At 39.1% G+C, this 14,250-nt stretch overlaps 1 protein-coding gene across 2 annotated transcripts in view; it reads right to left on the bottom strand.

The window, feature by feature from the left end:
* Positions 1–4,055: 4,055 nt before the first annotated feature.
* The window catches only part of WWTR1 (WW domain containing transcription regulator 1), a 132,625-nt gene continuing 122,430 nt past the window's right edge, over positions 4,056–14,250 (bottom strand). For both annotated transcript variants that reach the window (XM_027092857.1, XM_027092858.1), the window contains exons 5-7: positions 13,758–13,891; positions 12,225–12,337; positions 4,056–7,522 (exon numbers count right to left, since the gene is read on the bottom strand). In XM_027092857.1, coding sequence (XP_026948658.1) covers positions 7,338–7,522; positions 12,225–12,337; positions 13,758–13,891 — 432 coding nt within the window. In that variant the 3' untranslated portion in view covers positions 4,056–7,337. The remainder of the gene's footprint in view (positions 7,523–12,224; positions 12,338–13,757; positions 13,892–14,250) is intronic.

Below are 14,250 nucleotides of genomic sequence, written 5' to 3'. Positions count from 1 at the left end.
TTAAAGGAGATTGGAAGATCCCACGTGCCGCAGAGCGGCTGGGCCCGTGAGCCATGGCCGCTGAGCCTGTGAGTCCGGAGCCTGTGCTCCGCAACGGGAGAGGCCGCAACAGTGAGAGGCCCGCATACCCCCCCCACCAAAAAAAAAAAGGAGATTGAAGCCCAGGCATCAGTGCTTTTTTTTCTTAAACTCACCAGGAGATTCTAATAAGGAGGCAGTTTTGAGAACCATTGCTCTGGAGTGTTTCCAAACTTGAATATTCACCAAAAATACCTGGAGGACTTATTCCCACCGCAAAGTTTCTGATTCAGTAGGCTTTGAGGGTGAAGTATTTCTAGTAAGTTCCCAGAAAACACTGATGCTGCTGGCTCAGAGTCCCCACTTTGAGAATTCCAGAAATTTTCACACCCTCTGAAATGGTGTATGCAGTCAGATGAGTAATTTTTACCCCCCATCCTGGAGAGAAAATTCATAGGTTTCATTAGATTCTCAAAGAGACCTTCGACCTGAGAAAGCAGATGATTTTGCAACTTGTTCCATCTTGAAGTAGTCCCAGAGGTGTGTGTGTGTGTGTGTGTGTGTGTGTGTGTGTGTGTGTGTGTGTGTAAGTACCTGGGCATTGCTGGGCTCTATGATGCCGACACACCGACCAAGCCACACTCAGTTTCCCACCCAGAAGTTGCACTCAGGGCATCAGGTTGGGGAAGAGGGTGAACGTGACAACTTTCCCCAGCACCAAATGTGAATTCTGGGGAGAAGGAGAAGGAGAGAGAGAGAATTCCCAGTGACTCTTTGGAGCAGAAATAAAACCTCTATGGATAATCATGTTGCCTCATGCCCGTTGATGTTGAGAAAATGAATACTGTGCCATCACAATCAGCCTGCAGATCAGATAAACAACATTTCATCAGCATGAAGTATCCTTATCCTCTCATCCAAAATGTGGCGTGGGAAGTTCATATATAAAATTTAACATATATGTTCTTTCAACCTTTCAAAATCTCCATTTTTGTGAAATGTTTTATAATGTACAAGATACATTAGGACAACATCTATGTATATAATTTACAAATAGAGAAATGAGCAGGCAAACATACATACCTTGGGGTTCCATGATAGAAAAGTTTAGAGACTACTCATCAGGTGTGGCGGTCCTCAAACTTGAGAGCCCACCAGAATCACCTGGAAGTTTGCTAAATACATGCAGATTCCCAGCCCTCAGCCTCGTTCAGATTCGGGAAGTCAGGGAAAGTCACATTCTACGCTGACATCTTAGGATAATCTGAGGCAGGTGATCCATTGACTCCACTATAAACCTTGCTGTGAGAATGCCTTATTTTTTCCTTTTTTTTTTTTCCTATGCACTTAAAAATAACTTTATTCTCACTCAAAAGCTATAGCTCTTCCTGGCAAGGGATATATAGGCAAGTGCAAAGAAGGTTAACAAAAATATCAGTATTCTGTATGTCCTTCTATTTCCTGCTCCCGTGATGTCCCCCTCCTTCCCCAGCCTCTCCTGGCGTTGGTCACCACACATGACAAAGCCATCTGCTGCCCTCTAATGGCAACTCGGCCCAGCTGATCACTCAGCAAATAATTTGTGAGGCAGGCAGGTTTGGCCATCTTTCCAAAGAATCCAATTTCTTCCAATATTTCCCCGTTGAGGAACACTTTCCAGAAGCCTCTTTAATTCAAGACATAGAAGTGCACGCAAACAGGTCAATCAAAGATGGCGCCGTCCACAGGAAGGGTTGCAGTGTGAAAGACAAATTCTCACAAACATATTCATTCATGCAACAGATGTTCTGAAAATATTTTTGAACAGTGTACCAGGTATGGTTCAAGATGCTACATGCTAAAGAAAAAAAAAATCTCTGCTCTCACAGCACTGACAGGCTAACGGGGGGAGACAGCGACATCTTACTGTTAGATGGCGGTAAATGCTGTTGAGAAAAATGTGGCCTGGGAAGAAGAGAGTTGGAAAAGCTCACCAGTAAAAGAAGGAAATGAACACTTATTGACCATTTTTGAATTACTGAGTATTCTACATAAGTCACTTCTCTTGATCTTCACCGCTCTCTCATTGTAACCCCCTTTTTTAAACTGTAATAGCCAATTTACACGTAAAGAAACTGAAGTTGCACAACCCTAGAAACTTGGCTAAGGCCAAGATGTTAACTCATAGTGACATGGTACTGACCTTCTTAACTGGTTGTAGGAAGTGAAGCCCAGGGCCAATTTGTAAAGGAGACTGCTCACACCTTCCTCAGCTCTCACACCCACCCTTCTCCAGGACATTCAGTGCTGCATGGAATGTGCTGGACTCACTTTTCCCCATGAATCTTTCCCTTGTTCTCATTCTCTGAAGCTCTTATTTTACTCTATGATAATTCCATAAATGGATTCTCCTAGAGTGCGGGTGTTTAGTGACTGTTAATGTCTGCTAATCCCATAATTTTCTCCATTTATAGCCTAACTAGTCACATCATCATCACCCAGGTAAGATATTTGAGGGGGCCCTTTTTCTGGAAACAGTCTGTAATCTTAATAGTGGAAATATCAGGCCCTCTGGTTGAGCAGAAACGAACATGCTTGTTGAAATGGTGCTATGTATGGGGATTAGAGTCATATTAAAATATCAGTTTCTCATCTTCCTGTCTGTTATAAGTATTGAACTCTCGAAAATGCTATAAGAAAAGAGCGTGTCTTTGTGTGCACGACACAAATCCATCGATCTCCCGTGAGATCTGAAAGATAGAGAACTTTCACTTTTTACTTTATACTTGTTGGTACCGGGTATGAGCCCCTGGTACCTTAAAAGTGATGATGAGGGACTTCCCTGGTGGGGCAGTGGTTAAGAATCTGCCTGCCTATAAAGGAGAAACTAACACACCATTGTAAAACAATTATACTCCAATAAAGAGGTTAAAAAAAAAAGAAAACTCAGAATTGACTGAAATGTATTGGAAGCAGGACATATATTTGAAACTCAGTGACTCTGGGCTAGAAATACTATCAACAGTGTTAAGGACATATACAAAATGAATGCTTTGTGTGATTCTCTTTCTATAATACATTGTCTTTTTTAACATTGTATTGTTCAATATTTAATTAGATTATATTTTGAAAGCAAAAAAAAAAAAAAAAAAGAATCTGCCTGCTAATGCAGGGGACATGGGTTCGATCCCTGGTCCAGGAAGACCCCACATGCCGCAGAGCAACAACTACTGAGCCTGTGCTCTAGACCCAGGAGCCACAACTACTGAAGCCTGCATGCCTAGAGCCCGTGCTCCACAACAAGAGAAGCCACTGCAATGAGAAGCCGGCACACCACAACGAAGGGTAGCCCCCGCTGGCCGCAACTTGAGAAAGCCCGCACACAGCAACGAAGACCCAATGCAGCCAAAAGTAAATTTTTAAAAAATGATGATGAAATACATCTTTTAAAACGATGCTTGAGACTCAGACTCTGGACTGTGGCTAAGCTGTGTCCGCCAGGATCTCTTCTTTCTGTTGTTCAGCTGAATGCTTCTGCTTAAAAACACTCTGCTATTAAGAGTGCCCTCACCTCATAAGGTATCACCACGGCAAGAATCAGGGGACTCAACAGACAGAGAAAATATACTGTCACAAGCCTACACTCAGAATTAATGATGAGCTGTTTTTTAGTTTTGACGAGAAGCCACAGCTTGTTGTTAAGAACAGAGGAATGCCTAAGAATCCTATAGTTCTGATGTCTCAGTCAAATCTGTGAGGGTGTTGGAAGGACTGTGTGATTTAGAAAAAATATATATATATACATATATATATATATAGTTTTTAAAGTCTCAGTGAGTTACTTCAAATAAAGTCTCAATGAGTTACTTCAAATAAAGTAGAAACCAGAATTCTGCAGACATTTAGAATATTTAAGACCAGGCATTTGAGCCAAAAAAATGTTTGCCTACAAAATTTATTTCTTTCATTGTCTGCCAGGAGGGTTACATAAGCCTTTCTTCAGTACCACCCAAAGCCCTCAGTAAAAGGAACACACACAAATAACGACGAGATAAAGGTTCCAAGTGGAAATTCAACTGTATTTATTTTTCTTATACAGAATCAGAGAAGTAAAAACCAGTACCAAACTCCAGTTAAAATGGTTTGAGCTGACTGATTTTTCTGCATACTTTCTGTATGTATAGCAATCTAAATTAAAAATAAACACACATATGTCATATTACAAAATGTAGAAATAATTTTTTTAAAAGTTAAAATACTAACACATAAATGATGTAGTGTGTTAGGGAAACGGTCTCTGTCAATCACCCATTTTCCCAATTAAATTAATCTACAATTTCCTTTTAACAGCTTTTATTTTTCATAAAAGTGGCACTTTCGGAAGTTACTTTCCAATTATGTCATGAGAACACAACTTGTCACTAACAGAACTCACTCCAGATCACCTTCTTCTACAGAGAGCTTTTCTCCCAAGCTGGAGACAGCAGCATCCCAGCAAGCTAAATGTTTTACTCTGTTTTCATGTATATTGTATAATCAGTGAAAAGAAATGGCATTTCACATCCTAAATTCTATGGTGAAACGCTAACAATTACTAAGATTTCATAGAATTGCAAATAGGTTTTGACAATGTAGTTACTTCAAGAAAATGTGTTTTATCAGGGGGAATAAAAACCTTAAAAGATCTCTGAAATTATTTTTCAATTTCAATTTTTAATCTGCCTTTTCTCTGGCAAAATTATTGGATGAAATGTTGAAATTTATTGACTGATTTAGGACTAAAAAGGTGAGATATTGTGGCAGTTCTTTTATAATAAGAAATATAGTGTAAATAGCACCTTATCATGAATTCTGCAGGGGTTTTAACACTTACAATAATAGGAAAGAGCCTTTAAATAGTTGTTTTTACTTTAGATTTCTAGCTTTAGTGTTCTTTAACAAAGGCCATATTTTATGGCCTGAAAAATAACAACAAAAATTATATCTGGCTTCATTTATTAGTAAACACATAGTCAGGGTTCATATTTAATTCTGGAAAAATAATTGTTATGTTCATTAATAAATGTTCCAACTAATTTCACTAAAAAAATTCTTCTAGTATTTTCTAATGCCACAAGCTTACTAGGAAATTACGTCTAAAAATTGATAATACAAATCATCGATGTTTTAACTGCTTTAAAAAGAGAGGGGTATCTGTTTCTTTTATGTTTAATAACCTGAAAATGAGTCTATAAAAATATTTTTTAAAAATACAGTAACACTGCTCAGTTTTACTAGGTCCCTTGTTTCTGAGTCTTTTTTTTTTTTTTGCTTTTTCTTAGAAAGAATGTACAATGCTTTTTGCAATTATTGCTAACACAAGAGGAAAAGAAATAGTGCTCCCTCCAATTTAGTAGCTAAAGAAACATCTACCCCCATCTCTCTCAGAGCGCTTCGAGAGAGAGAGAGAGAAGGAATCAGAGGAACAGAAACCATGGGTCCTTCAGGGGAAAAAAGTCACTTCATTGTGTTGGAAGCAATGGTAGGTTTATGGTCTTGTCCGCCTACACACTTAACATCAGCGTAGACAGGACAAGACTAGCCCTGCCCCTCCTTCTCCCACATAAAGTGCACCGAAGCCTTCTTTTCTTCTACAACAGTCTTTTGGTACAAAGACTGTAGGAGAAAATTGTTGCTTTGCTCTTTGGGGGCACCTCATACCTCCTGCTCGTCTTGCTTTTGGGGTACTATAGCTTGTCTATTTCCATTTCACACCTAACAGCCTTTCCACTATATTCCCTAACTTTACTACTTCATCTCTGACCTTTACACTTGCTTTCTTTCCAACAAGATAAGATGTATTCTGCCATCTATCTTTTGGTAGATCGAAAAGGATCTCAGATCCCCAGCAAATAAGCCCCTCGGGAATGGAAAGGTTCCTCTCAGAGACCTGCATTATTAATGTCTCTCAAAAAAAGATATTAAATTCATAGATTATAAATAATGTCCGTTCAAAATATTAAACAGTTGAGGACTTCATTGGCAATGCAGGCAGGGTGCATGCCAGGCAAACCCAATGCTCTCTCTCAGTCCTTAAAAGCTAATAAAAAACGGTTTTGGTTACATAAGAGGTATTGAGTACATATTTCATGCCTTTTTATACCAACTGTAGCAAACAAGGTTAGGATAATATACTTAGGAATCAACATTAGTGACTTCAGAAACATGTCTCCACCATACACCCTCAGGGGGCATTTTTTTACATGTCAGTCAGAGATCTGCTTCATCCTTCAAACAGTTTCATAGATAAGATTACTTTAAACCCTTGAAATCTTGAAAGAAGCAAAACCGACAAGGCTTTGGAAGTTTAAAAGCAACAGCTTACTGCGTGTGCCATCAGGTTGAAAGCTATGTGGTCCTGATGTTTTCAGAACGGTTTCAAAAGACAGAGATACAGTTGTCACTGATTTATCAAAAACATTTGACTGCCCTTTGTCATCAGCTACAAAATGATAGTGCTTCATAAAATAAACATTTGAGTTCTAAGCTGCAGTTTAAAAACAAAAAAATCCAACTTGTAATTTTAAAAACCTTTGTTTAATAGATGTTCATAATTAGTACCAAACTGGTCTCTTTCATAAGATCTTAGTGTAGGAGCTGTGACTAACGCTGCTGTTACTCTCCTGCTGGAAGGACTAGCTGGCTAGATGCTGTGCAGTAAAATGCTAAAGGATAAACTACAATAGGACTGTGTGTGCCTTTGTGAATACAGGGTAATAAGAACCAACAGAACCAGCATGGATCCCAGACTACATTGTATTCCAAACAGCAGAATTTTACTATCTGTACAATGATTTTTAAAGCTCAAGTTAAATATTTTTTAAAGCATTTGGTACTAATGTCATCAATACAGTTTTTGAAACTGTAAATCAGGTTGAATTTTGTGTACATTTCCTGGACCGAGCCGCCTGTCAGAAGTCACTGCCTGTGGTCAGCTTTTCATGGTTTATAATCAATTGACGTATAAATTTCAGCTAACACCCATAAAGCTTAGTCATGGGGCAGCAGAAAGGAAAGCAGAGAAGCAATTCTGCATAATCAATTCTGCTGAAACAATTCTGCATAACCCATCACAGGAAGGCAGGCTTGCAGAAAATGAAAATAGAATGTTTATTTATGTTTAACTTACGTTACTATCAATCAACTCCAGGCAATGATTAAACTGGCCACAAGGAAAGGAGGGAGCATGCGTCACGGAGGCAGTAAGCGGCACACCTGCAGACTTGCTCTGCTCCATCGCTTTTTCCAAGAGGCCCAGGAAATGTCAGGTCACGGCTGCATCCAAGCTACAGTGGTACTGCTTACAGCCAGGTTAGAAAAGGCTCGCTTTTGTTCAGAGCAGATTCTACATCATTGAAGAGGGGGATCAGATCTTCAGATTCCAAAGTTCCTAGATCAACATTTGTTCCCGGAAGACAGTCAAGAAAATCAGGGAACCGGGTCTGCTGAGGGTTGATGTTCATGGGTGCCTGGCCTGCATTTTCTCCTATAACAGAATGAAATGAAACCATTTTAATTCTTTTTTAGAGCTCTTGAAAGAGGGACAGATTCAAGTGTCAACATAACTCTCATCTTCATTTCCACTGTGTCTACATTCCACCAGAAGATTTTATTGCTGCAGGTCTAAAATATTTCATCTCTGTGCAAAAGTTCAGCTTCCACATTATTGAAACTGAATTGGAGATGCTCACTCCTAAGAGATGCAGAGATGCCAGGTGAACCTTTCATTGCTCTGGGTAGACACTGTCCAGAATGGGTAAATCCAGGGAAACAGGAAAGGAGCAAATGAGGGTGCTGTGGACCTGACCTACAATCAATGACTTCCCATGACAACGGCGTGAAGAGCTGGTTTGAGTAGAGAGGCCCTGCCTGTCATAAAAACCTTATCACAGGGCTATAATCCAATGATTTAACTGTAAGCTCAAATTTGCCCGTATCATCCCTCTTTATGTTCAAAGAGAGTAGTGAGGAGTTTCTTTTAACCACGTTGTTAAAAAGCTATCTTCATTGATGACTCTAGGGGTCATTTTCAAAGTATTTTAGAGAGGGGGTGTTGCAGTTCACCCCCCTCACTCCACACACACATACAGCCCGCAAGTATCTACGCTTCTCCCAATGCATGTGAGTCACAATGCATGGGAGCTGACTAAGGTTCTGAGAAGTCTTGTAATAAGGAAGTCTGATATATTTTGCTTAAGCCACTATGACCTAAAGCCATTTTATCATCGAATGCAATTTTGGCCGAATTTATATCCTAATAGAACTAGAGTCTATAGAACCTAGTTGAAAGAATGCTGTTCCAGAGGAAAGTTAAGTGTCTGGGATATAACATGTGGAATACATGCTCTTCATGAATGATAGTATAGGAGAAGACGTACGGACAATGGAGGAAATGAGCTTTTTAGCTGTGTAACCTTATCTAGACACACTTCACCTGTCTGAAATTGGGATTATAGCACCTTCACAAATTGGAGTTAGGTGCCATGTAATACCTGCCACACATCCATGGCTCTGGGCTTCTTTCATACATACACACTTAGGAGAATACAAAAACGCATTGCTTGTTGATTGTGCTGAGAGGAAGAAAAACCTGGGAACTCAATCACAGTTAATGACATAATATCAGAGCAACTGGCTTATTCCAAGAACCCCAACCAATTTTCTGAAGGGATAAAATACACCTCACAGTCACACCTCACAGTGCATTAAAAACTATGGCCAGCTTTCACCATGGAATCACTTTTAAGAAACGTATTAAATTAGCTTTTGTGCCCTACAAGTACGGTAGCCTTCCTGAAAAGCCTGCTTAGGAATTTCACTATTCTGAGCAAAACAGGAGAAAACTCATTTTAACCATATGCATTTTCCAAGGAGAAAGAGTACATTTTTCTGAGTGATGAGGGAAAAATACTCAAACTTGCATTTTGGTGATAGTAAAACTTGATGGCTTTTCTATAACTCATAAAATATCAATGACTCTTAGGACTATTTTATAGGATTTTCATTGCAAAAGGCAGTATTTTAAAAGTTAAATCGAGTTCAACATGACCTCAATGCTGTTGTGTTACTGACTTGAAAAACATTAGTTTAGAAAAGAAAATCCAAAATAACTTTTTTCTACCCACTAGAGGGTAACAAATGGAAATGAGGCTTAAAAAAACTATCTGCCCTGAAAAATCAGCCGATCTAAAGTGCTGGATGTCTTTTTTTCTTCATCTCCAGTTAGAATTATTCATCTCTACTGATTTCCCATTTTAACTTTTTAATAAGTCAAGAATTCATTTTTTTTTTTTAAGAATTCATTTTTTAACCAAATAAAATCTCTCTGTTTAAAAGAATTCCTCTTATCCTTTCTCCTTGGGCATGGAAAGCATGAGGAGACTAGTTAAGGTTCTTCAATAAGGTTAACAATCTTAAAATCTCTCTCTTTGGAGCAACTCTGCAACCTCGTAGTAATATTTTGGGTCTTTGCAGTTTTATCCATTTAAAAAGTGGGGCATAGTGTACAACATGGGGAATATAGCCAATATTTTACAATAACTATAAATGGAGTATAACCTTTAAAAATTGTGAATCACTGTACGGTACACCTGTAACTTATATAATATTATACGGAAACTATACCTCAATTAAAATATAAAGGATGCATATCTGCATAGATAATAAAAATGAATGAATGAATGAGTGAAAAGTGGGACAGACCAAAAAAAAAACAAGCAATTCTTAAAAGGGTGTGATTATTGCAGAATATTCTGGAAGGTGGATGACTTCCAGTCTTTGCTCCTGTTATTCCCTCTACTCTATCCTCACACCATGTCCAGCTGTTGTTTCCATGTGTATTTTGCAAAGGGAGTGTTCAGCTGGCTTGTTCCCATTCAGCATGTGGTCAGCATGTGATCAGTGCATCTACTAGATCTTTGCCAGCCACACTGGAGCTCAGCTTTTCCTCATCTTGCTCCTGAAAAAGTAATTATACTTCTCCCCTTGAGGGGGTTTATGCCCACTCCCTATAAAGGCTTCACAGATGTGACCCTAAACCCAACAGGCTGACACTCACTACACCAGGTTAACCTGGAACCCTAACATTTAACAAGACCAACTTGTACATTACTTCATCCTTCTTAGAAGGAGGAGAACAGGAGAAGACAACTTTGTGCCAAGCTCTGTGACCTCATGAGCCCTCTCAACTCTACAAGATGAGCACATTACTCCTACTTTATAGGTGAGAAATCTGAGGCCCCTGGGAGGTTATGTCACTTACCCAAAGTCATTACTAAGAAGTAGAGAAGCAAAGATCCAGCTCAGGTTGCCTGACTGCAATGACTATGCTCTTTTCAGGACACCACTTAATTCTACATTTTGGCTTCAAAAACATTCCCTACTTCTCCACTCAATGTCATTTTAAAAAGCCATAGAATAGAATCCATCTTCTTTTATTTTTAAATGTCAAGCTTGGATTTAGATCTCCTGAGTCATTTCTTATTTAACTTTGCTTTTTATCTTTACTGGCTTCCCAGTGTTTAAAAGATGAAAGCAAACAATTATTAAACACAGGAAGGAGCCACTTCATCAGGCAGGTCTGAAGAGGGCAAGATAAATCTCACACCGAAAAATAAAGACAGGGATGAAGAGAGGGAGGGAGGGAAGCAGGAAGGGAGGGAGAAGGCTGAAGTAATAAATTGAAGAATAACAAAACAAACAGTTCAAACTATTCCTGTGTGACTCCTCACAAGACAGTCTGTGCAATTCTCTCAACAAGTAGATGATGGGCTGCACGGAGAGCCCGGAACAGCTGCTCCAACCTTCTGGCCGAGTTTGACTTTTGTCTGACCAGTCGTTTAGTTTTAGAGCACAAAGTGCAGTCATCGAGGAGCAGAGGGTAACAAACACGGGCGCTCTGGACAAGGGCACTGGGGAAAGCAATCATTTCATCACAGAATGATTTTCTTTCAACAGTGAGGATGGAGGAGAAACTTGCATGAACAGCTCCAAAGAGGTTATTATTTAATTTTTTAAGTCCATTTTCAGGGTGTTTTTTTTTAATTGAAGTATAGTTGATTTACAATGTTGAGTTGGTTTCAGGCGTGCAGCAAAGTGATTCAGTTGTATATCTATAGATGTAGATATAGATATAGATACAGATACAGATATTTATATAGATATAGATATTCTTTTTCAGATTTTTTTTCTATTATAGGTTATTTCAAGATATTGAATATAGTTCCCTCTGCTATACAGTAGGTCCTTGTTGTTAGCTGTCATTTAATTTTGGTTAATTTTGGTTTAATTTTGGTTTCAGAATATCTTCTTTAGGACTTTGATAATTAAGCCTTGACCAAATTTGGAGGCATCGCTCCTAGAGAAATGGTGAAAAGGAGGTAACCGGGAAGCCAGCTGAGGCCTAGCCTGAAAGCAGGGCAGGCCAGGAACTATGTTAAATTTAACTGCCGGGGGAGGACACTGTTACCATGTTAGGATTTGGAGCTGACATTTTAGAATCCTCTGAGTTGCTTAACTTTCCAAATGCCCACTGCCAATTACTTCCCAAATGCAGTTAATGACATGAAAAAATTTGCATACTGGTGGCCTGTACATTACAACCAAAAGCTAGAAAAAAGCATAAATATTCCACTGTGGAAGAATGGCAAAGCAGACAGTGGTATGTTAATGCAATTGTGAGGAAAGGGCTATATGAAGCAAGGACAAACAAAAGGAAGGAAGGGAGGGAGGGAGGGAGAGAGAAGAAAAAAGCAGAAACTAAAATCCTGTGCCCATATATAAAACTATATTTGCTCCAATAAAGATGTTAAAAAAAAATAAAATAAAAGGCTACTCCTGGAATTAAAAAAAAAACTATATTTGTATAAACTATGGGGAAGGGGCTAGAGTTTATTAATAGTGCCTGAGTTCCAGTGGCTTTTCAGCTGTTAGTTTATGTTGTTGCTGAGGTTAAGTGTCTCTCGTTGGATTTTAGAATTGAGAGGACTAGGGAACTTCCTTGTTGGTCCAGTGGTTAAGACTCCGCTCTTCCAATGCAGGGGGCACAGGCTGCATCCCTGGTCAGGGAACTAAGATCCCGCATGCTGAGCGGTGTAGCCAAAAAAAAAAAAAAAAAAACGAATCGAGATGACTAAAGAGACAATTAAAAGTGCAAACCTACTGCAAGGCCTCGCAGGCTTGGCTCCTACCTGTGTCCATCTCATCCACGTTGCTGAGGAAGTCCTCCGGAGTGGTCGGGACGCTGTAGCACCCTAGCCCCAGGCCGCTGTCGGTGCTCTGCTCCCTCGAATGATATGGCCCCCTGCAGAGCAAAAGACGGAAAGAAATTTCAAAATTAAAATACAGTCATGAAGACCCTCAACTAGTGTAGTTCTGTCAACCTGCCCGATCTTCAGATAACAAAGGGAGGTGGACTTTGCACTTCCTTTTAATTTTGAAACATATATCCCTGTGTCAGTGAAATTAATAAATTGTAAGCAAAAACAACCTGGCCATTCATACTAAATTGACACTGATTCCCTTTTCATCTCAAAATAACAATTTGAACACCATTCTACATACAGAGAATGATACCATTTATGTACACTTTTTCAAAACCGAAAACGAAGTTGAATATTGTTTCTGGATACAGACATTAACAGGCAATAAGAAATATAAAAATATGTGTGATGAAAAAAGAAAAAAAAATGGGTGTGATGGATACACAACAATTTCCAAACAGTGGCTACCACTAGGGAGGGAAGACGGGAAAGAAATGGATTTCAGTGGTGGTGGGGAAGGGTTTAAGTATTAATTGTAATACTTATTCAAAAAAAAATAAGATCTATGGAAATATGCAAAATGTGGGAGTTGGGTACGCGGGTAAATCTTAAGTTATTCTTTATACTCTTCTCTACGTTTGAAGTAGTTTTAAATCAATCATTTAAAAACGCCTTTCTTTCATTATTTCCCTTACTGTTTGTTTTCATCTCTCTATTTTTAATAACTTTCATAACTGTATTTGCTTGTTTGCCAGAAGACTCTGCAAGGGCAGAAAAGACACAGGAAATAGAATACTGCCTTTTATTTGGGTTTAAAAGGCTACAATTAAGGTTGACTACTTCTACTCATGAAGATATTTCTGGTTCAATCACCTTTTCCTTCTGCTCATATATTTCATATTTTAAAACAACACCTTTTTGTTTTAATGAAAATTTTAAATTGTGAAATAATTTTAGAATCACACAGAAGATGTAAAAAGAGTACAGAGTTCCTGTGCATCCTGTTCCCAGCTTCCCCAGGGACATGGTACACAACCATAGCACAGTGATCAACACCAGGAATTGACAATGTATAATACTATTAACTAAACTATAGACCTTATTCACATTTCGCCACAAACATCACCTCTTAATTGTGTTGCTCCCTTATTTGCCATATGACATGCTTTTTATCCCCTGTTGGCTACATAAAACCACAAGATTCTTCTAAATAATTACTATACAACACCATCCCATTGAAATCGTTAAGTTCATCCCATTTTCAAATTATTGACTAGGGGTTTACTCCATGCCATAGCAACAATTTTTGAATTTGAGATTTTTTAAACCTCCACATCCTCCCTCTATCTTAACCCCATCCTCCAAGCTCCCCAGCTTTTCCCAACATAAACAAAGATCTGTTATACTGTAAACCACATAATAAAGAAAGCAAAAATAAGTGGCCCTAAAATGTTGACTTACCCATTGAGGAAAGGATCCGAGCTATTATTAGTGATGGATCTCATGTCTGGAGTCATGGCGGGTGGGTTGACGGCAGCCTGAACCGTGGCTAGAGTCTCGGCTTCCATGGGGAGCTGTCTACAGAGGGCGGCTTCCTACAGAGAGGTGACAGTCCGAGGGAGAGGCAACAGTGATTCTTTCATTGTCATAAGGATCGGAGCAAAGGATGCTTCGCATAAAAACTTTTCACCAAACACAAAAGCGCTTTACGTTTATTCCTCATACATCAAAATCATCAGGAAATCATTAGTGTTCTTTCTCTGAAGAAATCTTATAGATATAAGTCACTTTCTCACATTCACAAAGTTAATGAGAAGCTCATGCAATATTTGCCCTCAAGGCACTTACATAGCAACTATCTAACCCATCCAATTGCTTAAAATACCCAAATCAGGGCTTCCCGGGTGGCGCAGTGGTTGAGAGTCCGCCTGCCGATGCAGGGGACATGGGTTCG

This window comes from Aethalodelphis obliquidens, unplaced genomic scaffold (genome assembly GCF_003676395.1).
Source record: "Aethalodelphis obliquidens isolate GAN/ISIS:26980383/991018 unplaced genomic scaffold, ASM367639v1 scaffold81, whole genome shotgun sequence".
Lineage (NCBI taxonomy): Eukaryota > Metazoa > Chordata > Mammalia > Artiodactyla > Delphinidae > Aethalodelphis > Aethalodelphis obliquidens.
Note: the sequence above shows the minus strand (reverse complement) of the source record. Positions and strands in the feature narration are given on the sequence as shown.